Raw genomic sequence first — 12994 nt, forward strand, 5'->3', positions numbered from 1 at the left:
ATACTGTAATGAACAAATAAAAGGAAAGCATTTTACCCCATAATTTGGGCAAGCTTGGTATCTTCTCCCTGGATTGTCTGGCGTCCATGACGTAATCACTGGCAAACGAAATCCACATTTGCAATTGATTGTGTAAAATGTTGAATGAGCATCAGAGCTCGTTGAGGATGAGCTCCGACAGCCATAATTAGATCCTTTACTCATATTTTATGCTACATCGAAAACATTGAGGTGAAATCAACACTACAAGTACACTAATTACCAAAATCGAAAATTGTTCAAATAAATAGAGGAAACTTACCAAATCGAAAACTGTTTTGCAATTGTGACGCTTTAACTACTTGGAGATTCAAAACCTTGGGAAGACGATTCTGCTATTTTGGAATTTCAACTCAATTGAAGGATTCGAAATGGGGTTTTAGGGCTTCGATTTACGGGTTAATTGGGGCATATTGAGAATTAGAGATTTTACAATAGAAATAGGGGAGGAGAATGACGTGTCGCTCCACATCACACTTTGTCGGCCAAGTAGGCACTGGGTTTTGAACAGCTCGACATTTAACGGCCACATAGACGTCACGTGAGCCACGCGTGCAATTTCCGTCGAAGTTAGCTGCCGACGTTAACGGCAGAACATAAAGTGATCAAAAGTGGCAAGTTTAAGGACATATATAGCGGATTGAAATGTTTGGGGACATAAATCATTTTAGTGGTAAAGTTTAGGGACATAAACTGTAATTTTCCCTCGAGAATACAAAATGTATTCAACCCTAATCTTTTTTTTTTTTTTTGGTAATGCAGGAACCCGCAGCCAACCATATAGGTGCACTGGGTAAACCTACACTCTCGTATAATAGCTTGCAAACCATACGAGAGATGTAAACCACACTAGGCTAACCATGTGTGACAAGCTCGACCTAGCGACCGTTGGCAAGGGGATTCGAACTTGGGTCAATTGACCCAAGCTCTCTTGCTCCAACCGCTAGGCCACCCTTGCGGGTTATTCAACCCTAATCTTAATAAAACTACTCCTGTTATTAACAGGCCAAAAAAGGTAAGACCAAGAGTCAATGTATTCTTTTTAAATACGTACATAATGATTCATATAACTCCAACTATATTTATTGAATCAAGAACTAAGAGCAACTTCAATGCTAAATACCAAAATTGAATTATTAAATATTTATTTGATATTTAAGATAATATTTTAATATTGATTAAAATTCATCTACTCTAACCATGATTATTAAATTAATTATCAATTGGAAGTTTATAAGTGATTTTATTTGTAATTGTCACATATCCACTTTTGATTGGATGTTTAGATAGTTACACTTTTGATAATTCAATTTCCAGCAAGTATTTTTACATTCCAAAAGTTGAATTATCAAAATAGAACCCTAATTTGATAACCTCATTGAAGTTTAAAATTTCTATTTTTTGGTGTATAAATAGTGGTTAATGATTTGAATACTATGTTTGATAACCCCATTGGAGTTGCTCTAATAAGGTTAATATTTATGTTCCCGGTGTGATAAGTTGTCGTATACATTTTCAATTTAAGTTTCTAAGTTCGAATATCAGTATTCCTTTTTTTTTTTTTTTTTTTTTTTTTTTAATTTAAGTAAATTCAAGTCCATTATAAGGGAAAGTAGGGGGGACTCGAACCCTAAACCCTTATCTTATTGATAGGCTAGGTAAAATATTAGTATTCCTTTAACAAAAGGAAAATAATAAAAAATAGGGTTAAATACAAATTGCACCCATATACTATCACCATTGTCGCGTATACCCCCGTACTATAAAATGCGACAATATGGCTCCTGCCGTTAAACTATGTCAAAGAATCCATCCATTTTGGGAGTTGACCGACCATTGCACTAGATATTGGACAATTTCAGACGAAAATACCCCTACGATTGTGCATAAAAAATGTGCCTCTTTCTTTCTCTATTGTACTCAATTTACTCTGATTTTTTTTTCATGTTTATTCTCTAATTTTATTTTTCACAACCTAAAATTTCACCAAAATTATCTGAAAAAAAAATATATTCTGAAAATATTTATAATTTCCTTTTAAATTTATGAAATTTTGCAATTATGCTTCCCGCCTAAAAAAATAACCCAAAATTTATGAGTTTTTTTTTTTTTTTCGGAAATGATTTTTACCTTCTTTTTAGAATTTTGAAGATTTCATTTTTTCTTACTTTTCAGCCTAAAAAAAATTCCTGATTTAAAATGCTTCCCGTAGTTCTAATTATCCAAATCCATGCATTTCATTTTTAACGTCCAAACACTAGAATATATATTTTTCTAGAACCACTTGTCGATACCACCGGGGTGTTACGTAATAAAGTAAAAAAAATGGCCAAGTAATAAAGTCTATTTATATCAAGGTTGTAAAAAGCGGTAATCGGGTCAGGAGGGGTGGGGGGGGGGGGTGGGTTAGGCACCGACTCACGATTGATCAATACGATGGTGATAAATCGGAAATAAATCGGTTTTTAAAATTTAATATAATTGTTTTTAGGTGTTTGCAAAACAATTTTTTGTTTGTGCTTCTATTAAAATAGGCCGGTTTAGCTATAACATATCATATCAAATCAGAATAAAAATATGGCGGCCGTTATATGCAAGTCCATTTTTTTATTAGTTCAAAACCACATAAAGGAGTTTATTAGTTCAAGCCCGTAAATTAATCTAATTTTATTACATCAAGACCAAACATGACAAATATACCCTTATCCACAAATAATACTCAAATACAAATAAATCTTATTTTTAATTTGTTCAAGACCAAAAAAAAAATAAAAAAATAAAAAGAAAACAAAACAAAAAAGAAATATCACAACGGCTAAATATTAATCTATGCTAAATATGTATGGTGCGACCTAAGTACAGAACGCTTAGTTATGATGAAATGGAAAAGACGCACACCTATTGTCTTTTTAACTCAGATGAAGTTCAACCTTACATTGAGTAAGTGACTTGCTAATATTTTGAGTTACTACTATCTTCAATTTATTTCCACTTAAAAAATTACACAAATCCTTTTAGGGAGCATTTCGAGACCATTAAGAATAAAATCTCGACAAGTGACCATGCATACCAATGGCGCATTCAGCAATTACAAGAAAAAGAATTTCGTCATTGGTTTCAATCCTATGTAAGTGTTTGATTTGACTTGAACTTTCTTTGCAAATTGTTTTGAACAAAGTAGTAATAATTAATTGATAACGAAATAGGTGCAAGGAAAAAGTGAATTGTCTGAAGATCTGAAAGCCTTAGCTTGTTCACCCAATTTAGAGTGAAGAATTTGAAGAGATTTGAAGTGCAAGGATTTATGTTCCGCACAAAATCATGTGAAGAGTCTCTTTTAACTCAAAATAGTGGTGTTTTTGTCAAAGCAAAGACTACTAGTTTCGCAAGCTCAAAGGATAAATCTCCGAAAGAAGAAGATGTAGGGTACTACGGCGTAATAAAAGACATCATTGAACTTTCATTCGCTGTAGGTACAAAAAAGGTGGTTTTGTTCGAGTGTGATTGGGCTAATATTCGCATGAATAAGACGGATGGTTTGGGATTTACACTTGTGAACTTAACAAAACCAGATATAAAAACAAGTCCTTTTGTTATGCCATGTCAAGTATTGCAAGCATTCTACGTTGAGGATCCGCAAGATAAACCATGGATGGTTCCTATTGTTATTAAACCAAGGGACAACTTTGCCTTGAGTCCTGATAATCCTACTGCAGTTGAAGATGAATGCTATGAGATACTTCCTATAAACCATGACATAAATATTATAGATGATATGGAAGAGTGAGGGATTATTTTGTTGATCAAATGTTAGTTGATTGTAATTTACTTGTAATATACTTTTGTTTATGTGATCATTTTATTTTTTTATTGTGTTCATTTTATTTTTGTCTATGTATATCTTATTTCTTTTCTCAGGCGAGCGATGTCGGAGGAAGATATTTATGTTGATCATATAGGTACCGAATCCACAGGTACTGACGTGGTTGATTTGGAGTTTGACGACAAGGGTATTCCCGTTGCACCTGGGAGGTACAAGTTGGCGGTGGCTATTAGTAACGAGGTTACGCATTGGGATAATTTTGATCCATGTATTTCTTGGCCTAACCACAAAAAAATGGGCCGTGTCGAGGGACTGTGGAAAGCGTTTAAGGTATTTGTATGTAATTTTTATTTTATTTAAGTTATTTAATTTTATGTTTCATTTCAATTGTATATTTTTTTTATTTTTTTTAGGAAACTTGGAAACTTCCTGAAAATGAGGCTACAAAAAAATGGTTCAATGAGACTGCTAACGGTCGTTGGAAAGATGCGAAAACTAAACGATTGAAGGCAGTCTTTGATAGAGCTCCAGACCTTGCCACGGCTAAGGCAAATTGTCCAAATAGGATTAGTGTTCAAACTTGGGAGAAACTATGTGATCAATTTCATTCTATTTCCAGTACTCCTGGTGTTGATGGGAAGGTAAATTATATATATTTAATTTATGGATCATGTTTAAATATATTAAAGAGATTTATTTTTTTGTGTTATTGTTCACAGTCCAAATCAACCAAATGCAAGGACTCCCGAAAGAAAGTCTCGACAGACCACCATTGGGGTCGAACAAGTATCAATAGTTCGTCCCACAATCATGTAAGTAATTTGATCTACAATTTTAATTTATTTAAGTTTAAAATAAATACTTACTTTATAATATTTTAATATAGTTTAAAAAATTGGGCAAAAATCCTACGGTGTTTGATACGTATAAGAAAGCATATATGGGTATTGATGTACTGAGGGAAACCGGGCCAAGTATTAGTGAGGAAGGAGATACAGAAGAACCGTATAATGGGATAGCAACTCCTAAACAACTTCGCATTTCGGTAAGTGTAATGCAATTTTATCTTCAGTTGGTTGTATGTTAATTATTTATGTTTATTGTTGTCGCATGTTTATCATATGTAAACTATTTGATATGTTAAATTAGTACGTAGTTGAGATATGTGGATATGAATATTTGTTTAAAATAATGTTAAATTGTTGCGTACATGGATGGTTTTTTTGGGGATGTTCATTTATTAGTTGTTATGCTGTCGAAATTTTTGCTAAACAAGTGTACTTTATCATTTTCAGGCTGATTTGGAACGAGTGTACGATGAGACAATTCGTGATGGAAGTGACGAAAGCACGGCCAACTCAACTGCGATAGAAAAAGTGCTCGGGAAAAGCAAAGGGCTTGGAATTAAGATTGCAACCACCACAAAGAGTTCAAAGTCGAGATTTTCTTCAATTCCGCCAAAAGTGCAAATGGAAATGAATTCAATGAAAGAGCAAATGCTACTTAAAGATGAAAAAATGGAAAGATTGGAAGCGGAATTGAAAGAAACCCGAGAAATTGTGAACACCTTGGTCGGCCGTTTTGGACTACAAGCCTCGACATCTACTCCTTCCAATGATGGTGGAGTATAAAAAGTGATGAACTTTGTTTGGTTTTTGAATTAAACTTTGCAACACTACATTATATGCTTTTAAGTTTTATGTACTTTTTTAATTTATGTTTTGTGCTACATTGATATTTAATCCGTATAATTGGTTTTAATATTTTCGATATAAGTGTATTTTTTTTTTGTACAACTGCTGAATACAGGTTGAATTTCTTAAATGAAAAAATAAATAAACCAGAAATTATATTAAAAAAAAATAAAAAACCTAGCGACGAATAAATAAAAAAATCGCCGCAAATAAATCGTGGGTCTTGCGACGAAAACGGACATTAGTCGCAAATATTTTTCGTAAACGTAGCGACGAAAACGTCACAAAACGTCGCTCACAATAGCGACGAAAATAACATTCGTCGCCAACGTTTGCGACTTATTACGTATTCGTCGCAACGTGTAAGCGACGAAAGTATAGGATCCGTCGCGAATATTAAAAAAACCATTTTTTTCCAGAAAATACGAATGTTGCGACGATTTATGAAATTCGTCGCCAACCTTTGCGTCGAAAATGTCGTTTCGTTGCCGACCTTGCGACGGGACGTTTGGCGACGTTTTGTGTAGGATTTGGCGACGAAAATAATTCGTCGCAAACAAAAAAAAATCGTCGCCAAATACACATTTTCGTCGCCAAATTTCGTCGCCAGTCGACTGTTTTGGCCTAGTGCCGATTATAGCAGGTCATAGGACCAATATTTTCAAATTTTGTAATTTACAAGACTAAAATCCTAATTTTGAAATGAGGTGAACTAAATCTCCCAACTAACAAACTTCAGGACTAAGAAACTCATTTTGCTCACTTTATTATTCAAATTCTTCTTCTAAAATACGAGTTTCCAACACATTCAAACTAGATTTGACTACTACAGTATATTTATCTCGTCTTAAAATATAAACAATCATTACTTTTATTCTCAAATTATTCCCTCAATATATATTTCCGCAAAGTAAAATGAAAATAACTCTACAAATGAATCCAAACATTATCTATGTTTTTCATATCATTGATGAAAATGATAAGTAAAAAAATCGATCTTTGGAGATACTAAAGGATGATCGTCACACATATTACAGACGGCTAGTCACCGATGTAAATTCCTCGCTAAACGATTTATAAGCCAGTAACGAAACATCAATACTAAAACCTTGTCCAAGAATCGTACAAAACAACTAAGTTTAGCACCAAGAATACAATGAAGTATAAATACTCAAAAAGTATCTTTACCTTCCAATAGGCTTCGGTAATCTAAAGTCAAAATAATAAAATTAATTTCATAATCAAGATTCGTTTAACCTCATTTTTTTGCCACGGGTTGCACGCTTCGGCATCGATACATGACCAACTTGATGTTGATAAGGGCCGACAAATTTGTCGAAAAACTGCTCGTCTGATATGCTGTACATTGTACTAAAGCTTGGCCACTTTGTAATCCAATTCTTACTTTCCAAAATCCTTAAAACTTGCAGCCTCGGTTTATACCTCTTTTCAACGCTGCAAATAAACGATATCGGGTGGCTGATAATACACGCCATGTCGTACTTCCCGCTAGAAACGACAACCTCTTTAACCTTATTCATCTTCTCCACAGAAACAGCAAAAGCCGGAACCGACTACCTAAAAGCCCTCAAAATGTCGTCTTCCGAAAACCCGAGATCCCGAAAAGCCTGCAACTTCATTTCCCACGTCTCGTCGCTCATCGAAGCAACTGTCCGAACCGCGTGAATGAACATTTTCGAACCCCTTTTGACGCCCATTTCCTCGGCCTTATTCGCACATTTTCTTATATTTTCGGGATTCTGTAACAGAAACCTCGGGAACGAATTTACAGTCCGAAAAGTGCTCACGGGATGCGAAAATTGATAAATCTACGGTGCACGAGGTGGTTCTCGTCGGCGGCTCCACCCGAATCCCGAAAGTCCAGCAGCTGCTGCAAGACTGCTTCAATGGTGGTGCCATGGTGGTCTACGGGATGCTCATTTTTGTTCTTTTTCCTTTTTATTTATTTATTATTATTATTATTTTGTTTTAAATATTAAAATATATAATGTAAGGTAAGTGACCAATTTGCCCCTGCAAATCTCATGTGCAATACACGTGTAGTCATATTTCCGTCAAAATTGCCGGAATATTCCTTTTAGGAGGCACCGTGCAATGAATTAACAAGTTCAGGTAAAAACGTGCATTTTTTTTTTGTTTGGGGGGCAAAGTGCAAAACGGGCTTTAATTTAGGGGGTAAACTGTTTTTTACTCAAAAAAATAATACAAAGATCTAGCTTAATAGGGTAATGGCAAATAGGCCCGTGACGAATGCACTTAATTAAAAAAAGGACATCCTATTTTTTTGTCTTAGAAATATGGGGCTATTTGTCAAACACCCCTCATTCAATTTTGACTTCTTGATAAATCCAATTTTTTAATTCATATTTGTTATAAACCCAATTGAGTGGAATTATCCAAAATGTCCCTATTTAATATTACTTGAAATTACCATATTATATTATTTTGATAAATTGGGAGTCGGGTCGAGTTTGAGACTTTTTATTAAACCCGATTAAACTATGAGCCGAGTTTGAGCTTACCATGGCTCAACCCGAATAAAACCCGACTAAGTTAATATATATATATATATATATATATATATATATATATATATATATATATATATATATATATATATATATATATATATATATATATATATATATATATATATATATATATATATATATATATATATATATATTAAACAAGTTAACAACTAGTAAATTAATTCATAAATTTAATCAAATCCAATCTTGAGAATATGAAAAGTTTGTTAATGTAAAAAATTCTAACATTTTCTTCATTCATATAAATATAAGGGCAAATTACCAAAACCCCTCTGAGGTAAGCCTAAATAACGAAAATCCCCCTCACGTTCTCGTAATTACGAAAACCCCCCTTAACTAACGGTTGACCGAATTTTTTTAACCGAAAACGTGAAATGTCTATTATATCCTTCTGTTAAATATGTAAAAAATAAAGGGCAAATTACCAAAACCCCCCTGAGGTAAGCCTAAATAACGAAAATCCCCCCTGACATCCCTTTCAGTTGATGATTTATTGCTTTTATAAATTTATTTATTACTTTGTAATTTGTATTGATAATTTGATATTATAATTTTTTTATTTTTTTTATTTATATATTTTAATTGATTTCATTTATCCAGAGGAGTATTCATACGAATTTATGTTTTTAGCTTGAATGATGCATGGTTGTATTTCTCGAATTGTAAAATATTTAATTTTATATATAAAAAATAATTAAATTTTGAAATCTCATCCATTGATTTTTTTAATCCAATAAAAATACATTGTACACTCATAATGATTGATTATATTTGGGTTTAATTTAAGAAAAATAAGTATTTTGCAGACACTTATATATTTCATGAAGAGTATATATTTATGACCCCTCATTAAATAAAATGCTTACAATTACCCCCCTAAGGGTAATTTCGTGTACAAGGGCAAAATTGGTATTATCGGAGGAATATTCGGGAGAATCAAAAAGATTCTATCGAGTTTAACACCGTTAGAGCGATTTATAAGATGTATGCATACCTCAGGGGGGGTTTGCGTAATTACGAGAACGTGGGGGGAATTATAAGTACTAGAGTGAGGCGGTTATGGTACACCAGTTTTTGAGACCCATAAAACATACATAAATAAACAAATAACTATGGGCACTATTTTTGAAGCCAAATTTCACAGACATATACTAGGTTTTGCAAGTTCCCTTCAAAATTAACCTTTAAATAAATCATGCAATCTTGGTTTTATTTTCTCCTCCTTTCTTCACAATTTTGCCTTTGTTATTTGGATACATGAGGTATATTTGTGCTGCTCCCACTCCACAGCCAACTCCATTTAATAGCTGGAGAATGAACATATTTAGTTGACGGACATTTAAGAAACAAATCTGAAAATCAAATGAGTTGCAATATTTATTATACTTACAACAATAAAAAAGTCTTGTCTAAGTAAGCCAAAGACAAACCAGAATGCCCCGTTCAACAACATCAAGATCGACGTGTAGAATGACATGAATTCCACCTCTTTTCTTTGGATCACCAAAAACTAGAGTTTTTTCCGTCAAAAAATCACCAACTAATTAAGAAATGTCGTCACTCAATAAAAATAATTGCAAATACCATTAATTGGATGGCAAAATACAGTACATCATTTTATAAATTTTCTTCAGTATTAACAATAAACAAAACATACATGCCGCAGTCAAAATAATAAAAAGATTTATGAAGAAGAGATACTTACTAGTGATGTGATATAAAGAGCAATGGAGAATGCAGTGGCTACCAATCCATTGAAAAGCAGCCCCAGATGCTCATGCATTGACAAGGGAACAAAAATAAATGTGACTAAAACCACAAATACAACAATGAGTGCTCCCACACGCGTATATGCAATCAAGTTAATTGGTGAAAGAAACATAAAAATCATCACATAATGAAAAACAATGAGAGCATCTAATGCATTCGCAATGACTGCAAGCCAATTTGATGACCATGCTGTATACCTATCAAGAAAGGAAAATCAACAAATTAGATTATTCTATGAATGAGACTAATGTTGGCAGTTTCAATTATAGAAGAAACCAAACACACGTACCCCATATAAAACACGCAGTTCAGATATGCAAGAAAATACGGGGTTACTGATAACTTTTCCGATGATCTTTCCTCCGCAATCCTTATGACAATTTTCCTATTAAGAAAATTTGCGCACAACAAACATTAGGTATAAATAGTGTCTCACCAACTATGTAACATATCATGATATTTTTCCAAGAAAGTTGAAACACAAATGAAGAAAAACTAAAATATTAGTCCCCTAAACAACATAGTAAAACAATAGACCCATATCTTTAATAACACAAGATAAAAGAAACCTGTCAAACTGCAATTTCAAATTGATTAAGTCGTGAAACTTACATCGGTGTCAAGTAAAGAAATACCCCCGAAATTATTCCTGTTTCAAGAAAAAGAAAACAAGAATTGAAACACAACCGTAGAGAAATAAAATATGTAAATGGAATAGTAAAAAAGAAAAAACCCACCAGCAATGCCGACCGCAGTTTGCACTTTATTCTCCATATCTATGATAGTTAAAACGATACCATCCTCCATATCTATAATAGTTAAATTGAATTTAACAACGGGATGTAAAAGTTTAACGAGTTTATATAGACAAAGTTGTTAACAACAGCAATGCCATCCGATCTTCTAATGGAAACTTTATAAAAAAAAAGGAATTGTAAATGAAATTGCATAAAGTAACAATAATCAACACAATTTATTTTTCTTTTTTATTAATAACAAAAAAGATAGATAAAACATAGATAAAACACAAGTTATATGCCTATCTTTTTTTTGTAGAACATAGATAAAACACAAGTTATATGCACAATAACACAAAGTGATACCGAAGCGCAACGAAACCTGAGTACACCTCTTCTGAATTATAGTACATAGTACAGGTGGGAATTCGCAAATTTCTTGAATCAACATTCATCAACGTTTCTTGAAGATAAAACTGGAAACAATTGGGAAAAAAAATGCACCAAACGAAACTAAAAGGGACGAAATCTTTCACCTAATGCTGAAATCAAACTTTATATCAACAACTCATATATAGAATTGAGTGGGGAATTGGAAAAAATTGTTAAAGGTCTTCCAAAGAAGTGGCTAATTGAATATAACTACGTCGTGCGCTTATTAAAATCCCTTCAAATCGAAAATTAGAGAGCTCTTAATTCAATTTTACTGGAAAATTAGTGGTTTCTGGCGATAATTGTTAGGGAAATAGAAAAGGCAAACGAAAACGAAAAAAAAAAAAGGAGTGCGCAATTCAGCCAAAACTCATTTAGGCGGAGAAATAGAAATCGAGAGAAATTAATTACCGGGGCAGATTGGTGGTGCTGACGCGATTCTGATGCTTGACGGTGAGTCGTATTTTTTCTTTTCCTTTTTTATACGCCAATATAGAATCGTCCGCCGCTAGACTTCTAATCATCTCATGTACTTTGTATTGTACTCCCTCTGTTCCGCAATAACTGTCTTTTTTTTAAAATATTTTTGTTTTATATTATTTGTCACTTTAGATTTCTAATACTGCATTAAATGCATTTTTTCCTGTTTTAACCTTACTAGTATCTCACCCGTGCGATGCACGGGATCAAATTTTAGATCAAAAGAAATTATTCTAAAAAATCACCGAACTAAAAAAAGGTCGAGGATTTAAGTCGAATACGACCGAATAAAAAATAACAATTTCGTATTTTATATCATCACCAAAAAGTCTACATAAATATAAAATGGCAATCTTGTACAAACCATCCACGCCGAAATGCCACAACCAACTCCAAGTGGGGAATCGAATGAATGGACCACTCTTGTACATTAATCTAAATGTTGGTACAATATAACATGAAGCTACGGTCACGAACAATGAAAATACATTTAAATAAAATAATATAGTAAAAACTTTAATAAATTGATATATAATATGATATACTCCAAAACAAAAAAAATATCCATTCCATCTGATTTAAATACAAAACTTAAACAAAAATAATAATAAAATAAAATATAAAATAAATACTTGTGATATAAAATATACAATACCTCATCTGACCCAAATCGTAAAACTATCTCGCCCAATGCACTCGAATCTTTAACATGAAATTTAGTTATCAAAGTGATATTTTATACATGCATTGAAATCGTTTACAACTCATCTAATACCTTGTGAGTAACCTACACATTTTGCATTGTTCATATTCTCTCAGTCGTACACATTACTGAATAATAAATCAACTAAAAATGTAAAATAAATACAATTTATATAAAATTACCTAGATTAAAAAAAATTTATTGGAGCGGCGCTAATGTACATTAGAGATGAAATTTTTTGTTATAAAATCACAAAATTTTGTGCTATACCTTCATAATCACTTATAAACCCTCCTTGTAGACAAAATTGTTAATAACATTATTCGCCTGATTCCAACTTGATAAATTTCTTTATGCTACCCATACTCTATTATCTGCATTACGATATATAATTGTCCATGCAACTTGTAATACTAATGTTGATACTAATACTAATACTAATACTAATACTAATATTATTACTAATACTAATCCTAATACTAATACTAATACTAATACTAATACTAATTATACTAATATTAATACTAATACCAATACTAATACTAATACTAATACTAATAGTAATACTAATACTAATACTAATACTAATACTAATACAAATGCTAATGCTAATACTAATGCTAATACTAATACTAATACTAATAGTATATTAATAACGATAATAGTTATACTGATATTGATACATATTATATTCACTAATATTAATACTAATACTAATACTAATACTAATGTGAATACTGATA

General features: G+C 32.3%; 2 protein-coding genes across 2 annotated transcripts; one reads left to right on the forward strand and one right to left on the reverse strand.

Moving 5' to 3' along the window:
* Positions 1-4585: 4585 nt before the first annotated feature.
* On the forward strand, positions 4586-5613 carry LOC148771604 (uncharacterized). The gene is made up of 3 exons (XM_088816033.1): positions 4586-4674; positions 4749-4907; positions 5158-5613. Exons 2-3 carry the CDS (start codon positions 4803-4805, stop codon positions 5491-5493), a joined length of 441 nt encoding a protein of 146 aa, XP_088672159.1. The 5' UTR covers positions 4586-4674; positions 4749-4802; the 3' UTR covers positions 5494-5613.
* Positions 5614-9161: 3548 nt separating this feature from the next.
* LOC148771605 (bidirectional sugar transporter SWEET1a-like) lies at positions 9162-11296 on the reverse strand. The gene is made up of 7 exons (XM_088815442.1): positions 11173-11296; positions 10637-10708; positions 10512-10548; positions 10189-10284; positions 9835-10096; positions 9520-9639; positions 9162-9436 (listed from the first exon to the last, which is right to left on the reverse strand). The coding sequence occupies exons 2-7, from the start codon at positions 10704-10706 to the stop codon at positions 9323-9325; spliced, it is 699 nt and encodes a 232-aa protein (XP_088671568.1). The 5' UTR covers positions 10707-10708; positions 11173-11296; the 3' UTR covers positions 9162-9322.
* Between the last annotated feature and the right edge of the window lie 1698 nt (positions 11297-12994).

The sequence above is a fragment of the Erythranthe guttata genome, chromosome 3, assembly GCF_056151865.1.
Source record: "Erythranthe guttata isolate IM_541 chromosome 3, IM_541, whole genome shotgun sequence".
NCBI lineage: Eukaryota > Viridiplantae > Streptophyta > Magnoliopsida > Lamiales > Phrymaceae > Erythranthe > Erythranthe guttata.

Coding starts and splice junctions, on each gene's coding strand:
- LOC148771605 (XM_088815442.1), bottom strand. CDS start 10,706: ATGGAGGATGGTATCGTTTTAACTATCATAGATATGGAGAATAAAGTG. Junction 10,097..10,188: donor AACTGCGTGTTTTATATGGG/GTACGTGTGTTT, acceptor CTTTCTTGATAG/GTATACAGCATGGTCATCAA. Junction 9,437..9,519: donor GACAAGACTTTTTTATTGTT/GTAAGTATAATA, acceptor TTCATTCTCCAG/CTATTAAATGGAGTTGGCTG.
- LOC148771604 (XM_088816033.1), top strand. CDS start 4,803: ATGGGTATTGATGTACTGAGGGAAACCGGGCCAAGTATTAGTGAGGAA. Junction 4,908..5,157: donor CTAAACAACTTCGCATTTCG/GTAAGTGTAATG, acceptor TATCATTTTCAG/GCTGATTTGGAACGAGTGTA.